At 37.4% G+C, this 14,034-nt stretch overlaps 1 protein-coding gene across 1 annotated transcript in view; it reads left to right on the top strand.

Moving 5' to 3' along the window:
- The window catches only part of LOC121841685 (serine-rich and transmembrane domain-containing protein 1), a 15,174-nt gene extending 11,641 nt beyond the window's left edge, over positions 1-3,533 (top strand). The window contains exon 2 of the mRNA XM_042311609.1: positions 2,118-3,533. Coding sequence (XP_042167543.1) covers positions 2,141-2,491 — 351 coding nt within the window. The 5' untranslated portion in view covers positions 2,118-2,140 and the 3' untranslated portion in view covers positions 2,492-3,533. The remainder of the gene's footprint in view (positions 1-2,117) is intronic.
- The last annotated feature ends 10,501 nt before the right edge of the window (positions 3,534-14,034 follow it).

Genomic DNA, 14,034 nt, shown 5'->3' with positions numbered 1-14,034 from the left:
TCTATTACTACGCTAGTCTAGTTCTATTACTACTCTAGTCTAGTTCTATTACTACTCTAGTCTAGTTCTATTACTACACTAGTTCTATTACTACTCTAGCCTACTTCTATTACTACACTAGTCTAGTTCTATTACTACACTAGTCTAGTTCTATTACTACACTAGTCTAGTTCTATTACTACACTAGTCTAGTTCTAACACTAGTCTAGTTCTATTACTACACTAGTCTAGTTCTATTACTACACTAGTCTAGTTCTATTACTACACTAGTTCTATTACTACACTAGTCTAGTTCTATTACTACACTAGTCTAGTTCTATTACTACACTAGTTCTATTACTACACTAGTCTAGTTCTATTACTACACTAGTCTAGTTCTATTACTACACTAGTCTAGTTCTATTACTATACTAGTCTAGTTCTATTACTACTAGTCTAGTTCTATTACTACACTAGTCTAGTTCTATTACTACTACTAGTCTAGTTCTATTACTACACTAGTCTAGTTCTATTACTACACTAGTCTAGTTCTATTACTACACTAGTCTAGTTCTATTACTACACTAGTCTAGTTCTATTACTACACTAGTCTAGTTCTATTACTACACTAGTCTAGTTCTATTACTACACTAGTCTAGTTCTATTACTACACTAGTTCTATTACTACACTAGTCTAGTTCTATTACTACACTAGTCTAGTTCTATTACTACACTAGTCTAGTTCTATTACTACACTAGTTCTTTTACTACACTAGCCTACTTCTATTACTACACTAGTCTAGTTCTATTACTACTCTAGTCTAGTTCTATTACTACACTAGTCTAGTTCTATTACTACACTAGTCTAGTTCTATTACTACACTAGTCTAGTTCTATTACTACTCTAGTCTAGTTCTATTACTACACTAGTCTAGTTCTATTACTACACTAGTCTAGTTCTATTACTACACTAGTCTAGTTCTATTACTATACTAGTCTAGTTCTAACACTAGTCTAGTTCTATTACTAAACTAGTCTAGTTCTATTACTACACTAGTTCTATTACTACACTAGTCTAGTTCTATTACTACACTAGTCTAGTTCTATTACTACACTAGTTCTATTACTACACTATTCTAGTTCTATTACTACACTAGTCTAGTTCTATTACTACACTAGTCTAGTTCTATTACTACACTAGTCTAGTTCTATTACTACACTAGTCTAGTTCTATTACTACACTAGTTCTATTACTACACTAGCCTAGTTCTATTACTACACTAGTCTAGTTCTATTACTACACTAGTCTAGTTCTATTACTACACTAGTCTAGTTCTATAGTCTACTACACTAGTCTAGTTCTATTACTACACTAGTTCTATTACTACACTAGTCTAGTTCTATTACTACACTAGTCTAGTTCTATTACTACACTAGTCTAGTTCTATTACTACACTAGTCTAGTTCTATTACTACACTAGTTCTATTACTACACTAGCCTACTTCTATTACTACACTAGTCTAGTTCTATTACTACACTAGTCTAGTTCTATTACTACACTAGTCTAGTTCTATTACTACACTAGTTCTATTACTACACTAGTCTAGTTCTATTACTACACTAGTCTAGTTCTATTACTACACTAGTCTAGTTCTATTACTACACTAGTCTAGTTCTATTACTACACTAGTTCTATTACTACACTAGTCTAGATCTATTACTACACTAGTCTAGTTCTATTACTACACTAGTTCTATTACTACACTAGTCTAGTTCTATTACTACACTAGTCTAGTTCTATTACTACACTAGTCTAGTTCTATTACTACACTAGTTCTATTACTACACTAGTCTAGTTCTATTACTACACTAGTCTAGTTCTATTACTACACTAGTCTAGTTCTATTACTACACTAGTCTAGTTCTATTACTACACTAGTTCTATTACTACACTAGTCTAGTTCTATTACTACACTAGTCTAGTTCTATTACTACACTAGTTAGACTAGTGTATCTGGGATCCACCCTTAATGTTCTCTTAATTTAACTTAATTGATGCGTTTACGTCATTGGTTACGAGGCTATGAATTCACCTCACTATCAGGCACAGTAACAACCTATTTCTCCTCTCGCTCAGATCTGTCCATTCCGATCGTCAGGATGTCCGGTATGGACCTCTCATTGGAGGAGCTGAACAGAACCGAAATCTCCCCAGACAACGGAAACTTCCTGAGGTTCTCCCCCACCTCCGTTTCCACTGCAGGCGCCGCGGCGGGGACGGGGTTGTCGTCGGGGCGACAGGAGAATGTTTACGTGTACGTGTGGATCTTCCTGAGTCTGCTGGTGTTCCTGCTGTCGATGATCATCATCTCCCTCCACAGGCTAAAGAATATCATTACATCCTCCTCCTCTGTACCTGACTGCAGCAGTGAGGGGGGCAGCTCATTCACCAACATGGAGATCTGTAGTATATCTTCACAGAGGTCAACCGTGTCCTCACTGTCAATTTGAGAGAGACACACACACACACACACACACACACACACACACACACACACACACACACACACACACACACACACACACACACACACACACACACACACACACACACACACACACACACACACACACACTCCTGTAAACAAGCTTTTCAGTTGGACCATATGGGACTTTACTCTGATGTGTTAAGGCGGTAGCTTAAACTGAACTCTGAACCCTCTGTGACTTCTCCTTTTGGCTCATGGGAAACATAGTTCACTGTGTAAAGAGCAGATCCAGGAAGACAGAGAGAGAAAAAAACTGTTTTTGAATCTGGGGTATATTTACTACGAGCCAAACTGAAGCACAAGGGCCGAAAATGTTTTCCTTACCGTGCGCACTGATAAAACACCAGTCGTCTGTTTTCGATTCTCGCATCCATGGAATACAACTTTAGAATCTTAGAAGTCCTCAGAAAAGTTAGCCAGCGTCTAATCTTATCTAGTGTCGCTTTCAGTGTGGTTTATATCGGTCTTTCTCTTTTTATTTGACATAGGAAACGACCGCTTCTGTTACTAATTTCACATGGATAAACATTATGTGACTGATATGTTTATCTCAGATAACATATCTCATCCAGCTTTAATTCAAAGTTCATCTTTCTCTGGCTGTGTACAAAATGGTACCATATTCCCTGAATAATTGGCTCTGGCCAACAGTAGTGTTCTCTCTAGGGAATAGGGGCCATTTCAGATTTGTCCGCACTGCTGATTTCTTTCTGTGATATCCTAAATCTCTACTGTTTCCAGGGCAACCTGTACTAACCTGATTGTAGTGCGAAGTATAGTTCTTTCTGTAATGTCAAAATATCTCTACTGTTTCTAGGGCAACCTGTACTAACCAGGTTTAACTGTGAAGTATATATCTCTACTGTTTCCAGGGCAACCTGTACTAACCTGGTTTAACTGTGAAGTACATACTGAACCAGACCTCATATTTGATTATTTTGAAAGTATTAAATTGTAATGGCCTGGATATCGAGAAGGTTCAACAATAAAAAATATTAACATTTGTAATATCACTCTTTGTTTGAAGGTATGATCCCACAACTGGCCTCATTTCCTGCCTGACATTGTTATGGACAAAAACAACATGAGTAAGAACAGAAATAAAGGGGAAAAAGACAATAAAGCCAAAGAGTATTCTCTCCCAGGGATCAGTGGCCTCATACCATAAAGCCAGAGTATTCTCCCCCAGGGATCAGTGGCCTCATACCATAAAGCCAGAGTATTCTCCCCCAGGGATCAGTGGCCTCATACCATAAAGCCAGAGTATTCTCTCCCAGGGATCAGTGGCCTCATACCATAAAGCCAGAGTATTCTCTCCCAGGGATCAGTGGCCTCATACCATAAAGCCAGAGTATTCTCTCCCAGGGATCAGTGGCCTCATACCTCTCCCAGGGAACAGTGGCCTCAAATAAAGCCAGAGTATTCTCCCCAGGGATCAGTGGCCTCATACCATAAAGCCAGAGTATTCTCTCCCAGGGATCCCTCATACCATAAAGGGATTCTCTCCCAGGGATCAGTGGCCTCATACCATAAAGCCAGAGTATTCTCCCCAGGGATCAGTGGCCTCATACCATAAAGCCAGAGTATTCTCTCCCAGGGAACAGTGGCCTCATACCATAAAGCCAGAGTATTCTCCCCAGGGATCAGTGGCCTCATACCATAAAGCCATAAAAAGCCAGAGTATTCTCTCCCAGGGATCAGTGGCCTCATACCATAAAGCCAGAGTATTCTCTCCCAGGGATCAGTGGCCTCATGCCATAAAGCCAGGGATCAGTGGCCTTATACCATAAAGCCAGAGTATTCCTCCCAGGGATCAGTGGCCTTATACCATAAAGCCAGAGTATTCTCTCCCAGGGATCAGTGGCCTTATACCATAAAGCCAGAGTATTCTCCCCCAGTGGCAGGGATCTCTCCCAGGGATGGCCTTATACCATAAAGCCAGAGTATTCTCTCCCAGGGATCAGTGGCCTTATGCCATAAAGCCAGAGTATTCTCTCCCAGGGATCAGTGGCCTTATACCATAAAGCCAGAGTATTCTCTCCCAGGGATCAGTGGCCTTATACCATAAAGCCAGAGCATTCTCTCCCAGGGATCAGTGGCCTTATGCCATAAAGCCAGAGTATTCTCTCCCAGGGATCAGTGGCCTTATGCTATACATTCTGAGAGCTCCTCTTGATGCCCTTCCAGTTGATTTGACCCGAAACATCTTTATTCAGCTAGTGTTACGTTGCATGTAGTCAGTACTTGAGAAGACCCTGATGTTGCTTTGGTCAGTCCACCATTTCATCTTTGGGTTTTGAATCTATAAAAGAAGACGCCAGCTCTCTCTTAGTCTTTTCTGCAGCCATCCTCTATAAATGTATTTGATGTTTTGACGTTCTCCTTCGTGTAGCTTACCCATTTCTTCTCATCAACGTCTTCATTTGTCTACCACTCTCTCATCCTCAACTCTCTGATATCAGCTCTTCTCTAGCCGAAATTATACCTGCTTCTAACATACGTCTGTTGCCCTGATCTTATCTACATTCTGATTCTGCCCACATTTGTCGACAGGTGTAGACAATCAAAAGATACATTGTGATTCGATTGTGATTAGATCATCCTAAACACCTCCGGAGGTAGTTGAAGAACAGTATAGCCTTGAAGTGTAAAGGAATCCTGACAACGTATACAGTTTGCCAGGGTCACGAAGGTACAGGGGAACATTATACCTTGATATAAAGGTACAGGGGAACATTATACCTCCACATTATACCTTGATATAAAGGTACAGGGAACATTATACCTTGATATACAGGTACAGGGGAACATTATACCTTGATATAAAGGTACAGGGGAACATAATACCTTGATATAAAGGTACAGGGGAACATAATACCTTGATATAAAAGGTACAGGGGAACATTATACCTTCATATAAAGGTATAGGGGAACATTATACTTTGATATAAAGGTACAGGGGAACATTATACCTTGATATAAAGGTACAGGGGAACATTATACCTTGATATAAAGGTACAGGGGAACATTATACCTTGATATAAAGGTACAGGGGAACATTATACCTTGATATAAAGGTACAGGGGAACATTATACCTTGATATAAAGGTACAGGGGAACATTATACCTCCACATTATACCTTGATCTAAAGGTACAGGGGAACATTATACCTCCACATTATACCTTGATATAAAGGTACAGGGGAACATTATACCTCCACATTATACCTTGATATAAAGGTACAGGGAACATTATACCTCCACATTATACCTTGATATAAAGGTACAGGGAACATTATACCTCCACATTATACCTTGATATAAAGGTACAGGGGAACATTATACCTTGATATAAAGGTACAGGGGAACATTATACCTTGATATAAAGGTACAGGGGAACATTATACCTTGATATAAAGGTACAGGGGAACATTATACCTCCACATTATACCTTGATATAAAGGTACAGGGAACATTATACCTTGATATAAAGGTACAGGGAACATTATACCTCCACATTATACCTTGATATAAAGGTACAGGGGAACATTATACCTTGATATAAAGGTACAGGGGAACATTATACCTCCACATTATACCTTGATATAAAGGTACAGGGGAACATTATACCTCCACATTATACCTTGATATAAAGGTACAGGGGAACATTATACCTCCACATTATACCTTGATATAAAGGTACAGGGAACATTATACCTTGATATAAAGGTACAGGGAACATTATACCTCCACATTATACCTTGATATAAAGGTACAGGGATTATACATATATACAGGGAACATTATATCTCCACATTATACCTTGATATAAAGGTACAGGGGAACATTATACCTCCACATTATACCTTGATCTAAAGGTACAGGGGAACATTATACCTCCACATTATACCTTGATATAAAGGTACAGGGGAACATTATACCTTGATATAAAGGTACAGGGGACATTAAAACTCCACATTATACCTTGAATTAAAGGTACAGGGAACATTATACCTCCACATTATACCTTGATATAAAGGTACGGGGGAACATTATACCTTGATATAAAGGTACAGGGGAACATTATACCTTGATATAAAGGTACAGGGAACATTATACCTCCATTATACCTTGATATAAAGGTACAGGGGAACATTATACCTCCACATTATACCTTGATATAAAGGTACAGGGGGGTACAGGGGAATTATACATTATACCTTGATATAAAGGTACAGGGGAACATTATACCTCCACATTATACCTTGATATAAAGGTACAGGGGAACATTATACCTTGATATAAAGGTACAGGGAACATTGTACCTTGAGATAAAGGTACAGGGGAACATTATACCTTGATATAAAGGTACAGGGGAACATTATACCTTGATATAAAGGTACAGGGGAACATTATACCTTGATATAATGGTACAGGGAACATTATACCTTGATATAAAGGTACAGGGAACATTAAACCTCCACATTATACCTTGATCTAAAGGTACAGGGGAACATTATACCTCCACATTATACCTTGATCTAAAGGTACAGGGGAACATTATACCTCCACATTATACCTTGATATAAAGGTACAGGGAACATTATACCTCCACATTATAACTTGATATAAAGGTACAGGGGAACATTATACCTTGATATAAAGGTACATGGGAACATTATACCTCCACATTATACCTTGATATAAAGGTACAGGGAACATTATACCTCCACATTATACCTTGATATAAAGGTACAGGGAACATTATACCTTCACATTATACCTTGATCTAAAGGTACAGGGGAACATTATACCTCCACATTATACCTTGATATAAAGGTACAGGGGAACATTATACCTTGATATAAAGGTACAGGGGAACATTATACCTTGATATAAAGGTACAGGGGAACATTATACCTCCACATTATACCTTGATCTAAAGGTACAGGGGAACATTATACCTCCACATTATACCTTGATATAAAGGTACAGGGAACATTATACCTCCACATTATAACTTGATATAAAGGTACAGGGGAACATTATACCTTGATATAAAGGTACATGGGAACATTATACCTCCACATTATACCTTGATATAAAGGTACAGGGAACATTATACCTTGATATAAAGGTACAGGGGAACATTATACCTTGATATAAAGGTACAGGGGAACATTATACCTCCACATTATACCTTGATATAAAGGTACAGGGAACATTATACCTCCACATTATACCTTGATATAAAGGTACAGGGAACATTATACCTCCACATTATACCTTGATATAAAGGTACAGGGGAACATTATACCTCCACATTATACCTTGATATAAAGGTACAGGGGAACATTATACCTCCACATTATACCTTGATATAAAGGTACAGGGGAACATTATACCTTGATATAAAGGTACAGGGAACATTATACCTCCACATTATACCTTGATATAAAGGTACAGGGGAACATTATACCTTGATATATACCTTGATATAAAGGTACAGGGGAACATTATACCTTGATATAAAGGTACAGGGAACATTATACCTCCACATTATACCTTGATATAAAGGTACAGGGAACATTATACCTTGATATAAAGGTACAGGGAACATTATACCTTGATATAAAGGTACAGGGGAACATTATACATTATACCTTGATATAAAGGTACAGGGAACATTATACCTCCACATTATACCTTGATATAAAGGTACAGGGGAACATTATACCTCCACATTATACCTTGATATAAAGGTACAGGGGAACATTATACCTCCACATTATACCTTGATATAAAGGTACAGGGGAACATTATACCTTTATACCTTGATATAAAGGTACAGGGAACATTATACCTCCACATTATACCTTGATATAAAGGTACAGGGGAACATTATACCTCCACATTATACCTTGATATAAAGGTACAGGGGAACATTATACCTCCACATTATACCTTGATATAAAGGTAAAGGTACAGGGAACATTATACCTCCACATTATACCTTGATATAAAGGTACAGGGGAACATTATTACCTTGATATAAAGGTACAGGGGAACATTATACCTTGATATAAAGATATAAAGGTACAGGGAACATTATACCTCCACATTATACCTTGATATAAAGGTACAGGGAACATTATACCCACATTATACCTTGATAAAGGTACAGGGAACATTATACCTCCACATTATACCTTGATATAAAGGTACAGGGAACATTATACCTTGATATAAAGGTACCTTATACCTTGATATAAAGGTACAGGGGAACATTATACCTTTATACCTTGATATAAAGTACAGGGAACATTATACCTTATACCTTGATCTAAAGGTACAGGGGAACATTATACCTCCACATTATACCTTGATATAAAGGTACAGGGGAACATTATACCTCCACATTATACCTTGAGATAAAGGTACAGGGGAACATTATACCTTGATATAAAGGTACAGGGGAAGATTATACCTTGATATAAAGGTACAGGGAACATTAAACCTCCACATTATACCTTGATATAAAGGTACAGGGAACATTATACCTCCACATTATACCTTGATATAAAGGTACAGGGAACATTATATCTCCACATTATACCTTGATATAAAGGTACAGGGGAACATTAGACCTCCACATTATACCTTGATATAAAGGTACAGGGGAACATTATACCTTGATATAAAGGTACAGGGGAACATTATACCTTGATATAAAGCTACAGGGAACATTATACCTTGATATAAAGGTACAGGGGAACATTATACCTTGATATAAAGCTACAGGGGAACATTATACCTCCACATTATACCTTGACATAAAGGTACAGGGGAACATTATACCTCCACATTATACCTTGATATAAAGGTACAGGGGAACATTATACCTCCACATTATACCTTGATATAAAGGTACAGGGGAACATTATACCTTGATATAAAGGTACATGGGAACATTATACCTCCACATTATACCTTGATATAAAGGTACAGGGAACATTATACCTTGATATAAAGGTACAGGGGAACATTATACCTTGATATAAAGGTACAGGGAACATTATACCTCCACATTATACCTTGATATAAAGGTACAGGGGAACATTATACCTCCACATTATACCTTGATATAAAGGTACAGGGGAACATTATACCTCCACATTATACCTTGATATAAAGGTACAGGGAACATTATACCTTGATATAAAGGTACAGGGAACATTATACCTCCACATTATACCTTGATATAAAGGTACAGGGGAACATTATACCTTGATATAAAGGTACAGGGGAACATTATACCTTGACATTATACCTTGATCTAAAGGTACAGGGGAACATTATACCTCCACATTATACCTTGATATAAAGGTACAGGGGAACATTATACCTCCATATAAAAAGGTACAGGGGATCATTATACCTCCACATTATACCTTGATATAAAGGTACAGGGGAACATTATACCTCCACATTATACCTTGATATAAAGGTACAGGGAACATTATACCTTGATATAAAGGTACAGGGAACATTATACCTCCACATTAAACCTTGATATAAAGGTACAGGGAACATTATATCTCCACATTATACCTTGATATAAAGGTACAGGGGAACATTATACCTCCACATTATACCTTGATCTAAAGGTACAGGGGAACATTATACCTCCACATTATACCTTGATATAAAGGTACAGGGGAACATTATACCTCCACATTATACCTTGAGATAAAGGTACAGGGGAACATTATACCTTGATATAAAGGTACAGGGGATTATACCTTGATTAAAGGTACCCTTGATATAAAGGTACAGGGAACATTATACCTCCACATTATACCTTGATATAAAGGTACAGGGAACATTATACCTCCACATTATACCTTGATATAAAGGTACAGGGGAACATTATACCTCCACATTATACCTTGATATAAAGGTACAGGGGAACATTATACCTCCACATTATACCTTGATATAAAGGTACAGGGGAACATTATACCTCCACATTATACCTTGATATAAAGGGGGAACATTATACCTCCACATTATACCTTGATAAAGGTAAAACATTATACCTTGGGGAACATTATACCTTGATATAAAGGTACAGGGAACATTATACCTCCACATTATACCTTGATATAAAGGTACAGGGGAACATTATACCTTGATATAAAGGTACAGGGGAACATTATACCTCCACATTATACCTTGATCTAAAGGTACAGGGGAACATTATACCTCCACATTATACCTTGATATAAAGGTACAGGGGAACATTATACCTTGATATAAAGGTACAGGGGAACATTATACCTTGATATAAAGGTACAGGGGAACATTATACCTCCACATTATACCTTGATATAAAGGTACAGGGAACATTATACCTCCACATTATAACTTGATATAAAGGTACAGGGGAACATTATACCTTGATATAAAGGTACAGGGGAACATTATACCTTGATATAAAGGTACAGGGAACATTAAACCTCCACATTATACCTTGATATAAAGGTACAGGGAACATTATACCTCCACATTATACCTTGATATAAAGGTACAGGGGGGAACATTATACCTTGATATAAAGGTACAGGGGAACATTATACCTTGATATAAAGGTACAGGGAACATTATACCTCCACATTATACCTTGATATAAAGGTACAGGGGAACATTATACCTTGATATAAAGGTACAGGGAACATTATACCTCCACATTATACCTTGATATAAAGGTACAGGGGAACATTATACCTCCACATTATACCTTGATATAAAGGTACAGGGGAACATTATACCTCCACATTATACCTTGATATAAAGGTACAGGGGAACATTATACCTCCACATTATACCTTGATATAAAGGTACAGGGGAACATTATACCTTGATATAAAGGTACAGGGGAACATTATACCTTGATATAAAGGTACAGGGAACATTATACCTTTATACCTTGATATAAAGGTACAGGGGAACATTATACCTTATACCTTGATATAAAGGTACAGGGGAACATTATACCTCCACATTATACCTTGATATAAAGGTACAGGGGAACATTATACCTTGAAATAAAGGTACAGGGGAACATTATACCTTGATATAAAGGTACAGGGGAACATTATACCTTGATATAAAGGTACAGGGGTAGATTATACCTCCAGAATATACCTTGATCTAAAGGTACAGGGGAACATTATACCTCCACATTATACCTTGATCTAAAGGTACAGGGGAACATTATACCTCCACATTATACCTTGATATAAAGGTACGGGGGAACATTATACCTTGATATAAAGGTACAGGGAACATTATACCTTGATATAAAGGTACAGGGGAACATTATACCTCCACATTATACCTTGATATAAAGGTACAGGGAAATACATTATACCTTATACCTTGATATAAAGATATAAAGATATAAAGGTACAGGGAACATTATACCTCCACATTATACCTTGATATAAAGGTACAGGGAACATTATACCTCCACATTATACCTTGATATAAAGGTACAGGGGAACATTATACCTTGATATAAAGGTACAGGGGAACATTATACCTCCACATTATACATTGATCTAAAGGTACAGGGGAACATTATACCTCCACATTATACCTTGATATAAAGGTAGAGGGAACATTATACCTCCACATTATAACTTGATATAAAGGTACAGGGGAACATTATACCTCCACATTATACCTTGATATAAAGGTACAGGGAACATTATACCTCCACATTATACCTTGATATAAAGGTACAGGGGAACATTATACCTTGATATAAAGGTACAGGGGAACATTATACCTTGATATAAAGGTACAGGGGAACATTATACCTTGATATAAAGGTACAGGGGTACATTATACCTCCACATTATACCTTGATCTAAAGGTACAGGGGAACATTATACCTTGATATAAAGGTACAGGGGAACATTATACCTTGATATAAAGGTACAGGGGAACATTATACCTTGATATAAAGGTACAGGGGAACATTATACCTTGATATAAAGGTACAGGGGAACATTATACCTTGATATAAAGCTACAGGGGAACATTATACCTTGATATAAAGGTACAGGGGTAGATTATACCTCCACATTATACCTTGATCTAAAGGTACAGGGGAACATTATACCTCCACATTCTACCTTGATCTAAAGGTACGGGGGAACATTATACCTTGATATAAAAGGTATAGGGGAACATTATACCTCCACATTATACCTTGATCTAAAGGTACAGGGGAACATTATACCTCCACATTATACCTTGATATAAAGGTACAGGGGAACATTATACCTCCACATTATACCTTGATATAAAGGTACAGGGGAACATTATACCTTGATATAAAGGTACATTATATACCTTGATATAAAGGTACAGGGGAACATTAAACCTCCACATTATACCTTGATATAAAGGTACAGGGAACATTATACCTTGATATAAAGGTACACATTATACCTTGATATAAAGGTACAGGGAATTATACCTCCATTATACCTTGATATAAAGGTACAGAGGAACATTATACCTTGATATAAAGGTACAGGGGAACATTATACCTTGATATAAAGGTACAGGGGAACATTATACCTTGATATAAAGGTACAGGGGAACATTATACCTTGATATAAAGGTACAGGGGAACATTATACCTTGATATATAGGTACAGGGGAACATTATACCTCCACATTATACCTTGATATAAAGGTACAGGGGAACATTAAACCTCCACATTATACCTTGGGGGAACATTAAACCTCCACATTATACCTTGATATAAAGGTACAGGGAACATTATACCTTGATATAAAGGTACAAGGAAACATTATACCTTGAGCTAAAGGTACAGGGTTTTATTTTGTAATGTGGTTTCTTGTATCAAACAACACATTAACATTATCAGTGAGTTCCTTGTCTGAAAGACAAGTGGATAAACAGGTTAATGTCAAGCACTGCATGGTTTTTTTCAAAAGTCTCATGGAATGTAGGCCTACATTGAACACCACACATTGTCTGCTACTGTAGACTGAATGATCGAACAGCTATTTCCTTGTTAAAATGTTATGGGATGCATTTTCTCCATTGTTGTTGATGGTGGGCCACACTGGTAGGCCTATATTATGATCAAATAGCCACAGTAGCCTACTTGGCCACTGTTAATACTGTAACTTAAAGTGGGTAAGCTTCACAGTAAGCTCTACATTTTAAGCTTCTGCCTCTAACGCTAGGAAACTCTTTTCCACCTCCTCCCCCTCCCTTCTCTGTGGGCGACTTTGAAAAGAAGGTTGACGTCATTCACTCAGTTGATTGCATTCACTGGTCCCACTCACACAGAACTATCCTCAGCCTTGACCTCTTTCTCCCCTCTCTCTCCAGATTAAATCCTGCAACTAGTGAGGTCCTGCCGCACAACAACTTGCCCACTCGACCCATCCCCTCCT

The sequence above is a fragment of the Oncorhynchus tshawytscha genome, linkage group LG33 (genome assembly GCF_018296145.1).
Source record: "Oncorhynchus tshawytscha isolate Ot180627B linkage group LG33, Otsh_v2.0, whole genome shotgun sequence".
NCBI classification, from domain to species: Eukaryota; Metazoa; Chordata; class Actinopteri; order Salmoniformes; family Salmonidae; genus Oncorhynchus; species Oncorhynchus tshawytscha.
The sequence above is the reverse complement of the archived record's forward strand: the minus strand, read 5'-3'. Positions and strand labels throughout refer to the sequence as shown.